This window comes from Hyaena hyaena, unplaced genomic scaffold, assembly GCF_003009895.1.
Source record: "Hyaena hyaena isolate Hyena2069 unplaced genomic scaffold, ASM300989v1 scaffold_266, whole genome shotgun sequence".
Classification (NCBI taxonomy): Eukaryota; Metazoa; Chordata; class Mammalia; order Carnivora; family Hyaenidae; genus Hyaena; species Hyaena hyaena.
Genome location: NW_024080900.1, coordinates 1768582 through 1787762, shown reverse-complemented (window position 1 = coordinate 1787762; position 19181 = coordinate 1768582). Strand labels below are relative to the sequence as shown.

Sequence of the window (19181 nt, the reverse complement as noted above, 5' to 3'; positions counted from 1 at the left end):
AACATCTTTGTCTTGTTCCTGAACTCAAGGGAAAAGCTCTCAGGTTTTCTCCATTGAGTATGATGTTAGCTGCCGATTTTTCATAAATGACCTTTATATTATTGAGGTGTGTTCCCTCTCAACCTACTTTGTTGAGGGTTTTTGTCATTCATTGTGCTTTGTCAAGTGCTTTTTCTGTATCTATTGAAATGATTATATGGTTCTTATCCTTTCTCTTATTGATGTGACATATCAAGTTGACTGATTTGCAAATATTGAATCACCCTTGCATCTCAGGAATAAATCACACTTGATCAGGGTGGATGACTTTTTAATGTATATTTGTTCAATCTTATGCCCATTTTTAAATTAGATTGTTCATTTTCTTATTATTGAATTTTGAATTTTCTTTATATAGAGAGGATACAACTCCTTTATGATATATATGGCTGACAAATATTGACTCCCATTCTGGTACCTGTATCTTCTTTCTCTTAATAGTAAAAGGGTGTAGAAATATTTAATATTTATGATGTACAATTTATACATTTGTTACTCTATAGATTATGCTTTTAATGTTGCATATAAAAAATTTTTCCCGGGACGCCTGGGTGGCTCAGTTGGTTGAGCGTCGGACTTCATCTCAGGTCATGATCTCGCAGTTCGTGCATTCCAGCCCCGCGTCAGGCTCTGTACTGACAGCTAGCTCAGAGCCTGGAGCCTGCTTTGGATCTGTGTCTCCCTCTCTCTCTGACCCTCCCCTGCTCATGCTGCCTCTCTCTCCCTCTCTCAAAAATAAATAAAATGTTAAAAAAATGTTTTTAAGAATTTTTCTCTAGCCAAAGTACAAAGGTGTTCCCAAATGGTTTCTTCTAGAAATGTTATAGCTGTATATTGCAAATTTAAAGCTATTACCCATTTTATCTTTATAGTGTGAAGTATAAATTAAAATTCATCTTTTGTAAATAGACATCAAGTTCTTCAAAGACCATACAATGAACAGGCTACTGTTTCTATATGGAATTTGCCTATGCCAAAAATCAATTGTCCCTCCTCTATGTTCATGTTTATTTCTAACCAAAAATCAATTGTTCCTCCTTTATGTTCATGTTTATTTCTAAACTATCTATTTCATTAATCTGTCAGTCTTGACATCAATACTACACTATCTTGATTATAATAAATCTTGAAATATAATATTGTGAGTCCTCCAACTTTGTTCTTTTTCTAAACTGTGTTGGCTATTCTAGGTCCTTTGCATTTCCTTATGAATTCTGGAATCAATTTGTCAATCAGCACAAATAAAAGATTCCTCAAAACTTTGGGAATGCATTCAATCTATAAATCAATTTAAGGAAAACTGACATCTTAACAAGACTGAGTTTTCGAAGCCATTAGCTCTATCTATTTATTTAGGTCTTCATAAATTTGTTTCAGAAATGTTTTTTTTTTTACATTTATTTATTTTTGAGAGACAGTGTGAGCGGGGGAGGGGCAGAGAGAGAGAGAAGGAGACACAGAATCTGAAACAGGCTCCAGTCTCTGAGCAAGCATTCAGCACAGAGCCTGACACAGGGCTCGAACCCATGAGCTGTGAGATCATGACATGAGCGGAAGTCGGACACTCAACCGACTGAGCCACTCAGGCACCCCTGTTTCAGGAATGTTTTATAGTTTGCATATTATAGATCTTTAACATCTTTTGTCAGACTTATTCCTAGGTATTTCGTATTTTTGATGCGATTGTAAACTGTATTTCAAAAGTTTTAGTTTCCAATACTTTGTTACACTATATAAAAATATAATTTATTTTTGTGTACTGATTTTGCATCCTGGGAACTCAATTAATAGTTCTGGTAGCATATGTGTGTGTATAGATTCCATCAGAATTTCTACATAGGCAATCACACCATCCGCAAATAAAGAATTGTACTTTCTCCCTACCCATCTGGGTGTCCCTGTTTATTTTTTTTTTCTTGTCTCATTGTCCAAACTAGAACCTTCAATACAATGTAGAATAGAAGCAGTGAAAGTGGACATTCTAGTCTTTCTTCTGATCTTAGGAGGAAAGTACTGTTTTCATCATTTAAGTATGATGTCACCTAATGGTTTTCACAGGTATGATTTATTGAGAAAGTTCCTTTCTGCTTCTAATTTGTTGAATTTTAATGAGGAAATGGTGCTGAATTTTGTCATACTTTTTCTGTGTCTATCGAGATAATCATATGCGTTGATTTGTTTAGTTTTTTATATGGTAAACGATATGCAATGATTTCTTCATGTTAAATCAATCTTGCATTCCTGAGATAAATCTCAATTGGTCTTAATATTTTTATATACTGTGATGTCAATTTTGTAAACTTGGGTTAAATGTATTTGCATTTCTATTCAAATGCAATATTGAATACATATTGGCTGGTAGTTTTCTTTCCTTGTAATGTCTTTGCCTACTTTTGGCATCAGCCTAATGCTGGCTTCATAGAATAAGTTGTAAAGTATTCCCTCTTCTTTAATTTTCTGGAACAGTTTATGTAGAATCAATAATATTTATTATTTAAATGTTTGGTAGAATTTACCAATGAAGCCATCTGAACCAGGAATGATTTTAACTATGCATTCAATTATTTTAGTAAGTATAGGGCTATTTAGGTTATCTGTGTCTTCTTGAATGAGCTTTGGTAGTTTGTCTGTCAAGGAATTTTTCCATTTCATCTCAGTTGTCAAATGTATAGGCATAAAATTGTTTGTAATAGTCCCTTATTATTTTTTTCTATCTATACAACTTGTGGCAATTTCATCTCTCATGTCTGATAATGGTAATTTGTGTCTTCTCTCACTTTCTTCCTGATCAGCCTATATAGGGAGTTTATCAATTTTACTGATCTCAAAGAATCAGCTTTTGACTAAATTAATTTCTCTCTCTTGTTTTTCTTTTGCCATTTTGCTGATTGCTATTCTTACCTTATTTCCTTCTTTTTACTTACTTCAGATATTGATCTTTTTCTAGTTTCTAAAGATGGAATCTGAGGCCATTAAGTAGATAGTCTTTCTTCTTTTCTTTTCTAATTTTTTTACATTTATTTATTTTTGAAAGACAAAGTGTGAGCGGGGGAGGGGCAGAGAGAGAAGGAGACACAAAATCCGAAGCAGGCTCCAGGCTCTGAGCAAGCATTCAGCACAAAGCCTGCCATGGGACTTGAACCCACGAACTGTGAGATCATGACCTGAGCTGAAGTCAGACACTTAACCAACTGAGCCACCCAGGCGCCCCAGTCTTTCTTCTTTTATAATATGTGCTTATAATTCTATAAATTTCCCCCAAGTATGTGGTATCCCAGAGATTTTAACATGTTGTATTTCATTTTCATTTGATTCAAAGTATTTTCTATTTTCTCTTTTGATTTCTTCTGTAACTCATTATTTTCTTTAGAAGTGTGTTATGTAATTTCCAACATTTGGGGATTCTTCAAAGGAGCCTTATTGATTTCTCTTTTTAAAATTTTTTTAACATTTATTTATTTTTGGGAGACAGAGAGAGAGCATGAAAAGGGGAGGGATAGAGAGAGAGGGTATTGATTTCTAATCTAATTTCATCGTGATCATGGTCAGGAACATACCTTGTATCACCTGAATTTTTAAAAACTTATTGTGACTAGTATCATGGCCCACAATATTGTCTACCTTTATAAAAGATCCATGAACACTTGAAAAGAATCTACATTCTGCTATTGGTAGGTATTCTATAAATATCAATTATATCACATTGGTTGATAGTGTTATCCAAAGTTTCTATATCCTCACTGATTTTCTCTATTCTTTTTCTCCTAATTATTGAGAAACAAACTTTTCAGCTATCATTATGGAAATTTCTATTTCTCCCCTAAGTTGTATCAGTGTTTACTTCCTTTATTTTGAAGTGCTGTTATTAAGTGCAAAAATATTTAAGGTTTTCAAGTCCTCTTGATAAATTGACCCCTTATCATTATGAAATTACCTTCTTTATCACTGATAATATCCTTTGCTCTGAAATCTACTTTATCTGATTATTAGTAAAGGCACTCTAGCTTTATTTTGACTAATGTTAGCTTAATGTATCTGACATGCTATTGCATTTAATCTAGTTGTGTCTTTATATTAAAGTGTGTTTCTTGTACACTTGTACATAGACTTGAGTCTTGCTTTCTTATCAATATAATTGCCTTTATTCTTCTGAATTCTAAATTGATATATTTAGACAAAAAGGCCATATATGAAAGACCCACAGATAATATCATCCTCTGTAGGGAAAAATTGAGAGCTTTCCCCCTAAGGTTAGAAACACAAGGATGTCCACTCTTACCACCCTTATTCAACATAGTGTTAGAAGTCCAAGCCTCAGTAATGAGAGAACACAAAGAAATAAAAGCCATCCAAATTGGCAAGAAGGAAGTCACTCTTTGCAGGTGACATGATGTCTTATGTGGAAAATCCAAGTATCCACCCCAAAACTGCTAGAACTCAGCAAAGTTGCAGGACATAAAATCGGTTACACTTCTATACAACAATAATGAAGCAGCAGAAAGAGAAATAAAAGAATTGATCCCATTTACAATTGCACCAAAAAACACAAAATACCTAGGAATAAACCTAACCGAAGAGGTGAAAAATCTATACACTGAAAACTATAGAAAGCTTATGAAAGAAATGAAGAAGTCACAAAGAAATGGAAAAATATTCCACGCTCATGGATTGGAAGAACAAGTATTGTTAAAGTGTTGATACCCAAAGCAATGTATTCAATGCAATCCCTATCAAAGTGACACCAGCATTCTTCAAAGTGCTAGAACAAAAAAAAAATCTTAAAATTTGGGTGGAATCAGAAAAGACCCCGAATAGCCAAAGTAATCCTGAAAAAGAAAACCAAGGCTGGAGGCATCACAATTCTAGACTTCAAGCTGTTTTACAAAGCTATAATCATCAAGATAGTATGATACTGTTACAAAAACAGACACATAAATCAATGGAACAGAAGAGAGAACCAATAAATGCATGCCAAAAAGTATGGCCAACTAATCTTTGACAAAGCAGGAAAGAATATCCAATAGAAAAAAGATAGTCTCTTCAGCAAATGGTGTTGGGACAACTGGACAATGAAATGCAGAAGAACAAACCTGGACCACTTTCTTACACCATACACACACAAAAAACTAAAAATGAATGAAAGACCCAAACATAAGACAGGAAGCTATCAAAATCCTAGTGGAAAAAACAGGCAACAACCTCTTTAACCTCAGCCACAGTAACTTCTTACTTGACATGTCTCCAGACACAAGGGAAACAAAAGCAGAAATGAACTCTTGGAACCACATCAAAATAAAAAGCTTCTGCACAGTGAAGGAAACAATCAGCAAAACTAAAAGGCAACTGACAGAATGGGAGAAGGTATTTGCAAATAACATATCAGATAAAGGGTTAGTATCCAAAATCTATAAAGAACTTATCAAACTCAGCACCCCAGAAAGCGAATAATCCAGTGATGAAATGGGCAAAAGACACAAATAGACACTTTTTCAAAGAAGATGTCCATATGGATAACAGACACATGAAAACATTCTCAACATTACTCATCACACAATGAGATCCCACCTCACACCTGTCAGAATGGCTAAAATTAACAACTCGGGCAACAACAGATGTTGGCAAGGATGTAGAGAAAGGGGAACCTTTTGGCACTGCTGGTGGGAATGCAAACTGGTGCAGTCACTCTGGAAAAGAGTGTGGAGGTTCCTCAAAAGATTAAAAATAGAACTACCCTATGACCCAGCAATTGCACTACTAGGTATTTGTCCAAAGGATACAAAAATGATGATTTGAAGGGGCACATGCACCCCAATGTTTATACCGGTGCTATCAACAATAGCCAAAGTATGGAAAGAGCCCAAATGTCCAGCAACCGATGTATGGATAACAAAAATGTAGTGTGTGTATACACACACACAAATACAATGGAATACTAATCAGCGATCAAAAAGAACAAAATGTTGCTGTTTGCAACAACATGGATGGAAATAGAGAGTATTATACTAGGTGAAATAAGTCAGTCAGAGAAATACAAATACCATGATTTCACTCATATGTGGAATTGAAGAAACCTGACAGATGAACATAAGGGAAGGGAAGCAAAACTGATATAAAAACATGGAGGGAGGCAAACCAGAAGAGACTCATAAATACAGAGGACAAAATGAGGGTTGCTGGAGGGGAAGTGGGTGGGGGGATGGGCTAGGTGGGTGATGGGAATTAAGGAGGGCACTTGGGATGAGCACTGGGTGTTATATGTAAATGATGAATCACTAAATTCTACGTCTGATATCATTATTACACTAATAATTGAGATATTTAGACTATTTACACCTTATTGAAGTGGTTAAGTATAAATCTACCATCTTACTATTTGTTGTCTGTATGTAACCTTTGTTCCTTGATCATCTTTCCTTCTTCTTCCATATTCTTTTGGACTACATTGAATATTTTTATTCCATTTTATCATCTATGTTGTCTTAGCTATAACCCTTTGTTTTATTATTTTAGTGTTTGCATTAAGATACATTTTTTAACTGATCACAGTCTACCTTTAAGTGTTATTATACCAATTCGCATATAAGACCATTGCAATAAAACACTTTGACTTCACCTGTCCTAACCTTTGTGCTCTTGTTACACATTTTAAGTTTACATGAAATATAAACTCCTGACTACATTATGATTATTTTTACCAAAAACACTTATCTTTTAAAGAGATTGAAATAATGAACTAAAAATCAAATATATTTACTCATATAGTTACTATTTCCAGTGTTTTTAGTCTTTTGAGTAAATATATCTTTCGCTTGGTACCATTTTCTTTCTGCATGAGGTTTTCTTTTTAACATTTCCTGTCATGAGAGTCACTACCAATGAATTCTTTTAGCTTCTGTATGTTTGAACAGCTTTTATTCTGTTTATATTTTTGAAAGGCATTTTAATGGCATATAGAATTCCATACTTTAAAGGTACAGCTCCACTATTTTTTCACTTGCATTGTTTCCAAAGAGAAATCTGTTGATTCTTATCTTCATTCCTATGTATATAATGTGTCTTTTTTTTCTAGCTTTTTTCTTAATAATTGGTTTGGAGCAATTTGATTATGATTTGTCTTACAGTAGTTTTCTTCATGCTTTTTGTGTTTGTGGTATATTGAGCTTCTTGTATCTCTTACTTTATAGCTTTCATCATATTTAGGGAATTTAAGCCATTATTTCTTCAGATACATTTTTCTGTCCCCACATTACTCTCCTCTCTCTAGGGACTCCAATTATACATATATTAGGCTACTTGAAGTTGTCACATAATTCACTGATGCTCTTTTCTTCTTTTACTTTTTCTTTTTAAAAATTTTTTAAGTTTGTTTATTTTAGAGAGACAGAGAATGTGATCAGGGGAGGGGCAAAGAAAAGGGGAGAATCTTAAGCAGGCTCCACCCTGTCAGTGCAGAGTCCATGTGAGGCTCAAACTCACAAAACTGTGAGATCATGACCTGAGCTGAAATCAAGAGTCAGTTGCCTAACTGGCTGAGCCACCCAGGTGCCCCTACATTTTGTTCTTAATTTTCTTTTTTCTCTATGCTTCATTTTAGAAACTTTCTATTGTTATGTCTTCAAGTTCACTCATCTTTTCTTCTTCCAGATATAATTTGACTTAATTCAATCCAGTATATTTACCTCTTGTACACTGTAGTTTTCATCTCTGCAAGTTCAGTTTAAGTCTTTTTTTTAATGTTTATTATTTTTGAGAGAGAGAGAGAGAGATTGACAGAGAGAGAGATTGAGAGAGCAGAGAAGGGAAAGAGAATCTCAAGCAGACTCCATTGAGTTCAATGTGAGGCTCAATCCTATGAACTGTGAGATCATGACCTGAGCCAAAATCCAAAGAGTTGGATGTTTTATCAGCTGAGTCACCCAAGCACCCCTGGTTTCAGTCTTTTTACATATCTTCTGCATCTCTATTTAAATTTTGAATACATAAAAATTTGAATAGTTAGAATAACTTCTCAGTGTCCTTGCCTGATAATCCTAATGTCTATTTCAGTTCTGGGTGGCTTTTAACTTAATAATTTATTTCCACACTATGGACAGTATCCTCCTGTTTATTGGCATGTCTGGTAATTTTTATGGGATTTCAAACATTGTGACTTTTACTTTGTTAAGTGCTGAATGTTTGTGTTCCTATAAACATTCTGAAACTTTATCCTAAGATGAAGTTACATTTTTTAGAAACAGTTTTATCTATTCAGGTCTTGCTTTTAAAATTTAATAGGCAGGACCAGAGCAGTGTTCAGTTTAGAGATAAATACTCCCCACTACTGAGGTAAGATTCTTCTGGGTATTCTACCTAATACCCCACAAATCATTGGGTTTTCCAGTCTGCCTTGTAGAACCAAGCATTATATACAGCCTTGTGTGAGCACTAGGCATTGTTCCTTCCATTCCTTTCAGGTGGATTTCCCCTAGCTTTGAGTAGTTTCGCTGTAAGTATGCTCTGATCAATATACAGATGAATTCTTAAAGGAGAACCTCTGAAGTTACCCAGAGTTCTCTGTCTCTGTGCAGCTCTCTTCCTTCCAGCACTCTGTCCTACGAATCCTGGGCACCTTGATGTCTCCAGACTCTCAGTTCTCTCCTCAGCTCTGTCCCATCAATGCAAACCCATCTACCAAAATGTATCTGGGGTTTGTAGCTCTGCACTGCAAACTGGAAATTCTCTAAGTCATTAACCAGGGTAATTTAAAGGTTCATTTCTCAGGGATCATGAGCCTTCATTGTCTGATGCCTAGTATCTTTTAAAAGATTGTTTTATATATTTAGTCTGTGGTTTGTTTTTTCCAGGTAGGAAGAGAAAGGTGTCCCCAGTTCTTTCATATTTGCCTAAGTAGAAGTTGTGTGCTTAGTTGGGATCATACTGAATTTTGAAACTTACTTTTTCTAGTCAGCATTTAATCATAAGCTATTATCACTGGTATACATCATTCCTAATCTATTTTTTGTGTGTTGCCTTAATACATAATATTATGATGTATAACTATATCACTTTTACTATAATCATCTCCTATTATCATACTTTTTCTGGTTATAATATTTCCAATTATAAATAATACTATGATTGATATTTTTGTGCACAAGTCTTCATCCACTTTCTTCAATGTTTCTTTTGGACAGATTTCAGGAAGGGAAAAAATTGAGTTAATAGAAGCTTAAACAAACAAAAACACCCATGATATACATTACCCCACTGTTCTCATGAAGACTTTCTCAACCTACATTCCTAGCAGCACACAGGAGTGCCCGTCTTATTAAATCCTCACCACCATCATTTTTCAAAGTGTTTGCTACCCTGACTTGTGAAATTGGTGTCTTGATCTAAATTGTGTTTTCCGATTATTGGCAAGTTGCATATTTTTATGAGTTTATCAGTTTTTCTATTTTCTCTTTGTGTATTATATATTCCCATTCTTTTATTGTCTGGTAAGATATTAGTGTGTTCCAAATCAATTTGCGTGAGCTCCCTGACCTTATTTTCTTGCAATATAGTCCAGCCTCATAGAAACCAACATTTTTTCATGGTTCCCCCCCTCCCTTTTTTCCTTTTGTTGTCTTTGCCCTTGTTTCTATCCTTTTATAATAAGGTTCTCCTTTTATAATCTTAACATCTTAGAAATTCCTTCCCTATTTCAAACCAAAAGCTGCCTTCTCAGTGAATTCCTCCTTGACAGTACTGGGGTAGACTAAGGTCTTCCTTCTTCAAACATCCTGCCATTATAATATTTATTATATTGGTTTACACTCTGTTATGTGTATGTATCTGTAAGCTCCTTGAGGACAAGAACTATTTATTTTAATTTCAAAGCTCACACGTCGCTCCTGATAATAAATACCCCTAAAACACATACTGACTAAATAAATAACAGAGACCAACTCAGACAAACTAAAATAAGTGTTCATTTATTTCACTGGCGTTTATTAAATACCTCCTATGTACTACCTGAAAGAAATTCAAACCTAACTTATAATAATTCATTTCCTTTAAGTGGCAGTCTAATGTTTTCTAGCCATTTTTTTCATGGCTCTGTTGAATATAATTAATGATCACATGAGATCTAATATTGAAATAGCACTACAATTGAATTTAGAAAGCCTCTAATCTGTTCTCATTCTGCAATCTCTGCCTAAATTCTTAAAAGCATCTAGCTTTAGGAGCACCTGGGTGGCTCAGTTGGTTGCACATCTGACGAGATTTCAGCTCAGGTCATGATTCTAGGGTCATGGGATCAAGCCCCACATTGGGCTCCATGTTGGGCAGGGAAACACACACACACTCTCTCTCTCTCCCTCTCTCTCTCTCTCTCCTGTTTATTCTCTCTATTCCTCTCTCTCAAAATGAAAATAAAATTAAAAAGTAAATAAAAAATAAAAGCTCCTAGCTTTAGATAACTATACATCCGCATAATGACTTCTTTTTGACCCTTTCCTTTCCAGTTAATTGAGTTGGCCTGTCACTGCTAAGGGAGCACATCTGTAGGCACAGCACCCACTTACATCCCCACAGGAAAAACAAAGTGTGTTTCCTTCCCCCATGTGCTTTATCATTTGTAACGTCTGAGTGTGGAATGAACCCCTGAAGAATTTGGTAATGGCCTGTTAGACATGGCTTTCCTCAATGAGAAAGGTGAAGGTCACAATAGCCTCTATTGAGGGGGTCTTTTCAAACCTCCCTCCGATTCTTCGAATCTCCTCTCCCACATATTTGTAGGCAGTTGCAGTATTGTGAGGAGTGTATGATTTACAGGAACATACAAACCTCTACAAAAGCTCCTTGCTGAGTCAGCCTGGGCTAGAAGATTAACTCTTATGGAAAGTGAAAGTTCCTAAGTGGCTGCCTCCAATCTCCAGGGGAATAATGTGGGCAACTCGATGGAAAAGTACAGACAGCAGAGGCTTCATGAAGCAGATAAAGATGGAAATAGAGTTTCTATAGAGAATTTCACCAGGGTGAAGTGGCACATGTAGACCATCCCAGGATATGCAGGGTCCAAGGTTTTTTTATGGTTTTATTTGGAGCCCCTTTCTATACAATTTGATTCATCCCAAATCAGCACGTCACTAACTTTCCATTTGCCCCATCTCATGTCCTGCTAAGGAAGAAATACCATGCCAGAATGTGGGAGTAATCTGCTTGCCAAGCCATCCTACTTCATTATTTTTTTAAGTTTATTTATTCATGTTGAGGCAGAGAGAGAGAGAGAGCACAAGTCAGGGAGGGCAGAAAGAGAAATAGAGAAGGACAGAGAATCCAAAATGGGCTCTGTGTTGAGAGCAGAGAGTCCAATGTAGTGTTCAAACTCACGAACCATGAGATCATGACCCAAGCTGAGGTCAGAGGCTTCACGGACTGAGCCACCCAGGTGCCCCAGGCCATCTTACTTTAATCAAGAACTGGCCATGGACTCTCAAGACAACCCCAAATACATGTGTTCCAAAGCACTTCCTCCTCTCGAGTTATCTGGTCCACATCACTCAGGTGGCAGGGGGTCAGAGAGCAGGGGCCTCTCCCCAAATGGAGAGAAACAGACTAGGAGCCCTGCCTGGATGGCACTGCCAATCCAAGCCCATCTCAGGTATTTGGGGAGTACTTTATACATTTCAAGGAAGGCTCTCTAATGAAGCACAGGGCTCTAGGGACACTTCTGGATAAAGACATGATGAGAATGCTCCCACACAACAACAAGAACCTGGTCCATTCTCAAGGCCAATGCTGGGTCAGAAAGTTCCTACCACACTACATTGTTACTGTTTCCATAGATTTATCAGCAACTAGAGAACACGGACCGTCTTCCATTGTTTTCAAACCACATGCCTACCACCAAGAAAGACCATTGAATATTGTTGATTAAATGTTGAAAGTCCTAACTCAGGGCATGTTTAATTTGCCCTGTGCAGCAAAGCATCTTAGAGAAATGAATAGTGTCCTGGAATTAGGATAGAAGGTTCAGTTCAAGCTCTCTGGGTTTCAGCGACCTTATCTTAAAATGAAGGAGTTGGACCAGCAGATTCTTAAGAACCTTCCAACTTTATATCCAATGACTTGAATGTCTATGACTGGCCCTAATCAGGGAGAGATCATTGACTTCCCACGAAGCTGAAAGGGATTTAAACCAACAAACCTAGTTGCCAAGACTTAATACATGTAGGAAACTATAAATTCCACCATCAGCTAGAGGCTTGGAGTCAGATGGCAATTGCACTAATCACTCTGTCAGTAAGCTGAGCCATGGTGCACACTCCCAATATCAGCACTCGTGAGGCTGGGGTGGAATTTTTTTGTTCCTACTCCAAGGTATTTGAGTCCAAGTGATCGGGAGCACACAGCTTCTGAACCCCTAATGTGAGTCCGTGCCCTGGAGACCACAGAGTCTAATTATATTGAGTGGAGTGCAGCAAAAAGTCACAAAGCCATTAATGGGGAGGTAGGAGGAAATGAACACCCAGGGAGAAATTCAGAAACTATTTTGAGAAACAGGAAAATTTGCTTCTTTGTCTTGGTGACAAAGTAGCTGAGTCACCCAATCACTCATAATCTCAGGGAACCCATTAGCTTTGGTTGAGTCCCCACTCATCTGTCAGATAAAGTGGAATGGTGTGATGGTTGGAGAAAACCCAGAAGGCCTGGCTCTGGGAAAACACAGTGATTTGCAGGGAGGAAAAAGAGGAGCAGGACATTTTTTATAGCTCATAAATTGAAGATGAAATCACCATAAAGGGCTGCCAATGAAGCAATGCCCACTAATCCTGCACTCAGGCAAAGCTCAAATGCCAGAGATGCCTGGAGATCGGGCCTTTGAAGGGAGAAGATCACCTAAAAGTATTCTGAGCCCAGGGAGCAAATGGGATGGACAACGGGAGAGTAAGTGGAAAAATTTGCTTATGGGGTTCACTGAAGACCCACACATCCATCTCCTGCTCTCACCAAGGTGTCTGAGCACAGGTAGAATACACAGCCTCTGAACCCCACAGCCCCATGGCAATCCAGGACCCCCAGGAACCTCTGAGCCTAAAGAGTATAAATCACAGCAGGTGAGCCCTGATGAAAATCCGAGAGGGCACTGAAGGGATGGGAATATTGGAGATGCTGTCCTCTGTGAGATGGTCCCAAATGACACACTTCCTGGCCTCCCATATTCTTTGGGGAGCTTGGGAGCAACTGAAGGTGAGGGATGAAGGAACCAGCTCAGCCTGTGAATGGTCCCGAGTCCTCTTATTCAAGGAGTGGCTCAATGGTCAAGAGATACAGTGAAGTTTGAGAGCCAGCTTCTCTGCTGGAGGACTCAACCCATTTCTGATCGGTGCTGATATCTTCGTGGAAAAGACATGCTGGTAGAGCTTAAAGTCTTGGATGGTATACTGATGACAGCAGCTGGTAACTCAGCTTCAAAGCTTGGGTTAAATAGCCTGGTGGAAGACCCCAACAGGATCAGAGGAGATGTGGCCGTGCTTTGGAAATGGTCAAGTGGGCGAGCAGAGTAAAAATGGCTATTATTATTGTTACTAAAACCCTTCAGCCCATTCTGGAATTGAAGGAACACATGAGGCAGAGCTCCTGGCAGAAGGTGTCTCCTTCTGGAACCAACACAAGCTTCTCTAAGGTCACAAGATGATTCAGTCACAGACTAGCAATCCTTCTTCACCTCAATAAATTTTCCTAATTAGTGAAACTGGACAGCGCAGAAACAGCTTTGGTGCAGATAAACTTGTCCACAGTAGGAACAAGTTAGCAAGAGCCAGCTTGCCCTGGCCCAGTATCACTTCTCCCTCCCTATTGCTATAAAAAGCTCCCCCATAAATTCTAAGGCCCCAGCTGAATCAATCAAACCAAATCCTGGAAGCCTATCTCAAATACGAAGCAAAGTTTTAACGTGGATGGTGCCCCTTGCATCCACTCAAACTCAGACCATTCCCTTCTGCTGAACTAGGTCAGTTCCCCAGGCAACTGTAAGGAAGACAGAGAAGACTCACAAGTTTTTCCTTCCCTCTAGTGAGTGAGATTGTGTTTTCTTTCAAACCGAGGGTTACTGCTTCTCACTTTCCTAGAATGAGTGATTGCCCAGAAGGCACCTCAGTCCCTCACACAACAGCATTCTTCGTGGCCTACCACACCATCTCCCAGGCATGTTTAGATGTGACAGAACCATGTACGTGGGGCCAGCTTGGGATCAAGGAGGAACGGGTTCATAAGTACGAAGTGTCCACTGTAACGCACACTCAGCAAATGTTGGCTTTTATTCGTTAGATAGGTTATTCACAAAAACATTTTTATTAAAAAAATTGTTTAATGTTTATTTTTGAGAGACAGAGGAAGAGACACAGAGTATGAGTGGGGAGGGGCAGAAAGATGGGGGGGACACAGAACTTGAAGCAGGCTCCAGGCTCTGAGCTGTCAGCACAGAGCCTGATGTGGGGCTCAAACTCACAAACCATGAGATCATGACCTGAGCTGAAGTCAGACACTTAACCGTCTGAGCCACCCAGGTGCCCCAAAAAAGTTTTTTAATTGAAGACATTTTTAATTGAATTAAGAGCTTTCTATAGTCCAGGAACTTGGATAGGCCCTATAGAGAACAGCAAGATAAGAGGATTTCGTTTCTACCTTTAGGAAGGTTAGAATTTAGAAAGAAGACAAGACACACAGGCCAAGGTAGTAGAGTTAAATCTGGTATATATTAAGGAAAGTATGAATGAAATGCTAGAGGAGCACTGAGGGAGAAGATTCCTTGTCTTTTGAGTTGGAGCAATTAGCATAAGGTGGGGCATGGAGACTGGGGAGAATCTCTGCCATTCATTAAGGCAGCAATGCCATTCCAGCAGAAGGTCAGTACTGAGGTGACACTTGGGGCAGGAGGGGGCATACCACATGTGGGGAGAACAGGCTAGAAAGAGATGAGAGGGACCAAAGGATGGAATAGAGATTGGGACAGGTTACTCATTGCTTTGAAGTCGGGAAGACCAGGTAGAGGGCTATGGGAGCAAACGTGCTCAGGCTGGGGTGCTCATCATGAAGGAAGAGGTGCAAGCCAACACAAATGCATGGCAGGAAAACTATGCCAAGATGGCGGGTATGTGGGAAGTGAGGAAGGCCAGGCCGAGAATAGCCGCCTCCCCTGGGGGTGAGAACAGACACAAGCCACAGAGGGTTAGCAGTGCCCTGCACACCCTTCTCTCTAGAATGTGTGCAGTGAGTACCTCTGTCATAAATCTTACCCTGAGTACTCTGTGGAGACAAGGCTTCACAGGAGGACAGCTGCACCACTAATTTTAGGTTCATGCTGGAGAAGTAGGGCTGGTTTAATCTCCAGCACAGGGAGGAGTCAAAGTGACAACACTGGGCATCGGCTCCTACAAAGGCACCTGAGGATACCTCTCCCATAGCACATCATTTAGAGGCTGATACTCAGTAGGCTATTCATGTCCTCTGACATGGTACTTCACCCCTGTCCTGAAGACCCCTTCAAACCCATAGGTGCTGGCATCCACATGGAATTGAACAGAACTCATTTGGGTACATCTTAACTACTATTTGGGAGCCCGGAGTCCATGGGAGAAGGTGAGTAGTGGCAGAAACTCACCATTCACATGCTTTCCCCTGGTCCTGCTGCCTGATCTGAAGCAGCCAGCCAAGGACTCAGTAGAATTTGTATTAACAATGCTTAACAGTGTTATATCACATCAAAGGTTATAAGATTTTTACATATTATTGCTTAATGGGCACAACAAACCCAAGAGGTGGGACTTGACATTCACATTCACACTTGGAGAAATGCGAAAGCTCTGTTAAGGAAGGTTAAATGAATCGTCATGGAATCCACTAGAAAGAGGGTTAGCTGACGATGCTGGTCTTCAGGTTTCAGTGCTTTGGTTCTTACCTGGCTATGGAGGGCTGGGAGTAAGGTAGAAAACAAGGCAGCTGTGGGAAAGAATCTGAAAATGGAGGGAGCAGACATTTATTTAGACTTTGGGAGGAAATAGCCATTAGACTGAGGAGAAAGACTCCCCTATCATTAAGTAAATTGCTCTACGAGTATGAGCCATTTAGACGGCAACAAAAATTTAAACAAACTTTAAGTGTTTATGATCATCTTACATATGGTGGCTTGGAAATAAAATGCTGGAAATAAACCATGTAAGATACTCCAGTGGTGCTTTAAGAGCTAAGGCTCAGGTATCAGACAGGGTTTAAATCCCAGCTCTTCCACTTAAATCCCAGCAAATCATTTAACTTCTTTCAGCTTCCATTTTTTCCCCTGTGAAATTGGGCACAGTAATAGCACCTGCCTTGCAGAGAATAGGAAAGAATCAGATGGGATAGCACCTGCAAAGAGCTGCAGACATGACAGAACACATAATAAATGCCATGGCCATGGCTGCCACATGGTAGTGGTTGGTCAAGAAGCCTCTTCTCTCTGGAGGTTTGGTATTAATTTGGCATTTGGCTCAAGAAGGGGAAATCATCTTGCCCAAATCTTATAGAATAGACCAGATGTGCAGAAATCAGCCTGAGGTCCCTGAAAGGTTCCTTTTGTCATTGCAAACATGCACCCCTGTGAATCAGTCTTTTCCCAAGGCACCTTGATCAGATCTATGCCCGAATTCAACTTGCTTTGCAGGAGAGAAAGAGCAATAGACAAAGCAACTTGGCATGAGTCTCTGAGAAGGGGACTTCTGTGCATTGTTGCTTACCCTGTCCCAGGTTGGCCTGAACAAAGAAGACAATAAAACATTTCAGGACCCCAGAAGGGAGGAGTCTAGTGCCATGGTTGGCTAGCATGGCACCCATTTGGCAAGAAGAGATGAATGGGTGAGACTCCTCTGTGGAAGGGCCCAGCAGCCATCCTACAGATTTTCACATAGTGTCCGGAAGGCAATCACATACTCCTGAGCTGCCAAACAGATGAATGGAAACACTAGCAGATTAGAAGAGGACTTGTCAATAGAGGAAAATGATCAAGTCAATGGACCGGTAACCAAAGGATATGTTAAGACCATAGATGTCAGCAGCAAAGGCCTACATACAACGATAAACACGACGCACACCCAAATCACACATATCCAAGTGGACATAAACAGAAGTTTAAGACGGAAGTAAAGTACAATTACAGAAAAATCAGGACAGTTCATCTTTTTTGGTGACTGAGATTGTGACTCTAAAGTTCTGTATTACTTGCTGAGGATTCATTGGTAGAATTTAGTTGAATCTCATTTTACAATACATTTGCTCTCCAGAGGTTTCTAAAGTGATGTACATAGAACACTGACTCCCCCAAAGAGGTGGTCTTTGAACAAGCCCAGTCCCTAGCCAAATTGGGTTTAGGACAGGGTGTCCTAAGGACCCATCATAGACATTCTGGATGTGTGCAGGCTTTACAAAGGTTCAGAGAGGTCTTACTGTAAAGGAATCTGTGTTACTTTGTTGAACTCAGTGCCCCTTAACATATTTGATGAGGAAGTTTTTTTACTGAAATATAATGTATTTCACTCTAGGAAATGCAGGTATAGAGAGCTGCAGGTGAGGATGGATGATAACAGCATTATGGTGGTGACCCAAGAGAAAAATAGTCAGGTGGAACAAGAGCCTAAGATAGATGCTGAGGTGCAGAAAATCTCATGGCTGGGCATGGAAATGCTGCTTTGCCAAATGACCTCATATATCTCAGAAATTGGCTGAATTCTTTCTAATATTCTTTCAAGGTCCTCGCTGAGTCACTCCCATAAGTGATGGATCTTAATGGTTCCAAATATCTCCTTCGTGTCTAACCATCTCCCTTTTTAAGTTTGTGATTCACACCATGCCTGCAAGCAGGGCCAGAGAGAGGGGGCTGAGTTTCATTTTCTAATCATAAAAGTACATCTCAAACCCAGCACACAAGCAAGATGGACTACGCTAATGTCAGATCTCATATAAGAAATTTAACTGGCTGGTTCTAGAGATGACCTGAGGAATGTCACCTCTGCCAGTTTTTCTAGACTGTCTTTTAAGGGCTATGCAAACCATGTAGAGTTGCTGGCAGTAAAAGGGGCACCAGAAGGCTTTGGGCAAGAAACATGGGCTTTTGAGTTAGAAAGATCCAGGTTCAAATCCCAGCTCTGCCATCCCCTAGGACTATGATCTTGGATAAAGCTCTCTCCACATGGTCGTTTCCTCATCTGAGCATGAGAGTGATAATGTGTCCCTTCAGGGTCATTATGAGGATGAGGAAATGACACATGGGGTGGGGAGGGATGCCTGTTGAGACAGAATAGTCATTACACCATATCTGCAAGTGGAAAGTCATCGTTCAACTCAACCGGAAGCACCATGAGAAGACACAAGGCCTTCTTCATCTCTACATCTATTACAAAGAGGGAAAAAGCACTACAAAAGTGCTCTGTACCTGATTATTCGGGTGCGCTTCTGGGTGTAAGGGGTGATGACCTTGAAAAGCAGTTCCATTGCTCCATTAATTCCCAGCATCGCTCCTGTGGTGACTGAGAAAGACCAAATCACAGTAGTTATTGATCCATCTGAACCAAGAATTCTTCTCAGAATTACAGAGAGGTCCTAAATGATAGGGGAGCTCCATCACCTTCCTTGCAAAAGGCCACTTAAAAGCAGAGAACCTTTATGTTCTTTTCATCCTTGGCTTAGAAGCAAAGATCACCTATAAAGTACACATTATCTTCTCATACTATCTTCTCAAAGGGGGTCCAACACTTGTGGGGATGAGCACCGGGTGTTATATGGAAACCAATTTGACAATAAACTATCTATAAAAAAAGGGGGGGGCCCAAGCCATGAAGTTATGTTTTTCATTTCTGATGGCCCACTGTACTTCTCCATTGTATTCTTACTCTGAACAGTCAAGGCAAGTGCCAAGCAGAAGATTTTTCTGTAGGTAGATCTTTGGGATTCAATTCAAGTGTTTTCATCTGCCATCAACTTTCCACATGATACATACATGAACACACATACAGTCATGCACACACAGGGTCATACATGCATATACACACACTAATAGTATATTGCAAATACTTTCTTAGACATATTCAGCCATTGGGAGATTCCACAATGAAGAAAAGTCACAGGTGGATGGGTTAAGATTC

General features: G+C 39.2%; 1 protein-coding gene across 1 annotated transcript in view; it reads right to left on the bottom strand.

Annotated features, from left to right (window-relative positions):
- Positions 1–19181, bottom strand: part of AGBL1 (ATP/GTP binding protein like 1) — a 492407-nt gene that overhangs the window by 453774 nt on the left and 19452 nt on the right. The window contains exon 5 of the mRNA XM_039245764.1: positions 18473–18566. Within this exon, the coding sequence (XP_039101695.1) occupies positions 18473–18566 (94 nt within the window). The remainder of the gene's footprint in view (positions 1–18472; positions 18567–19181) is intronic.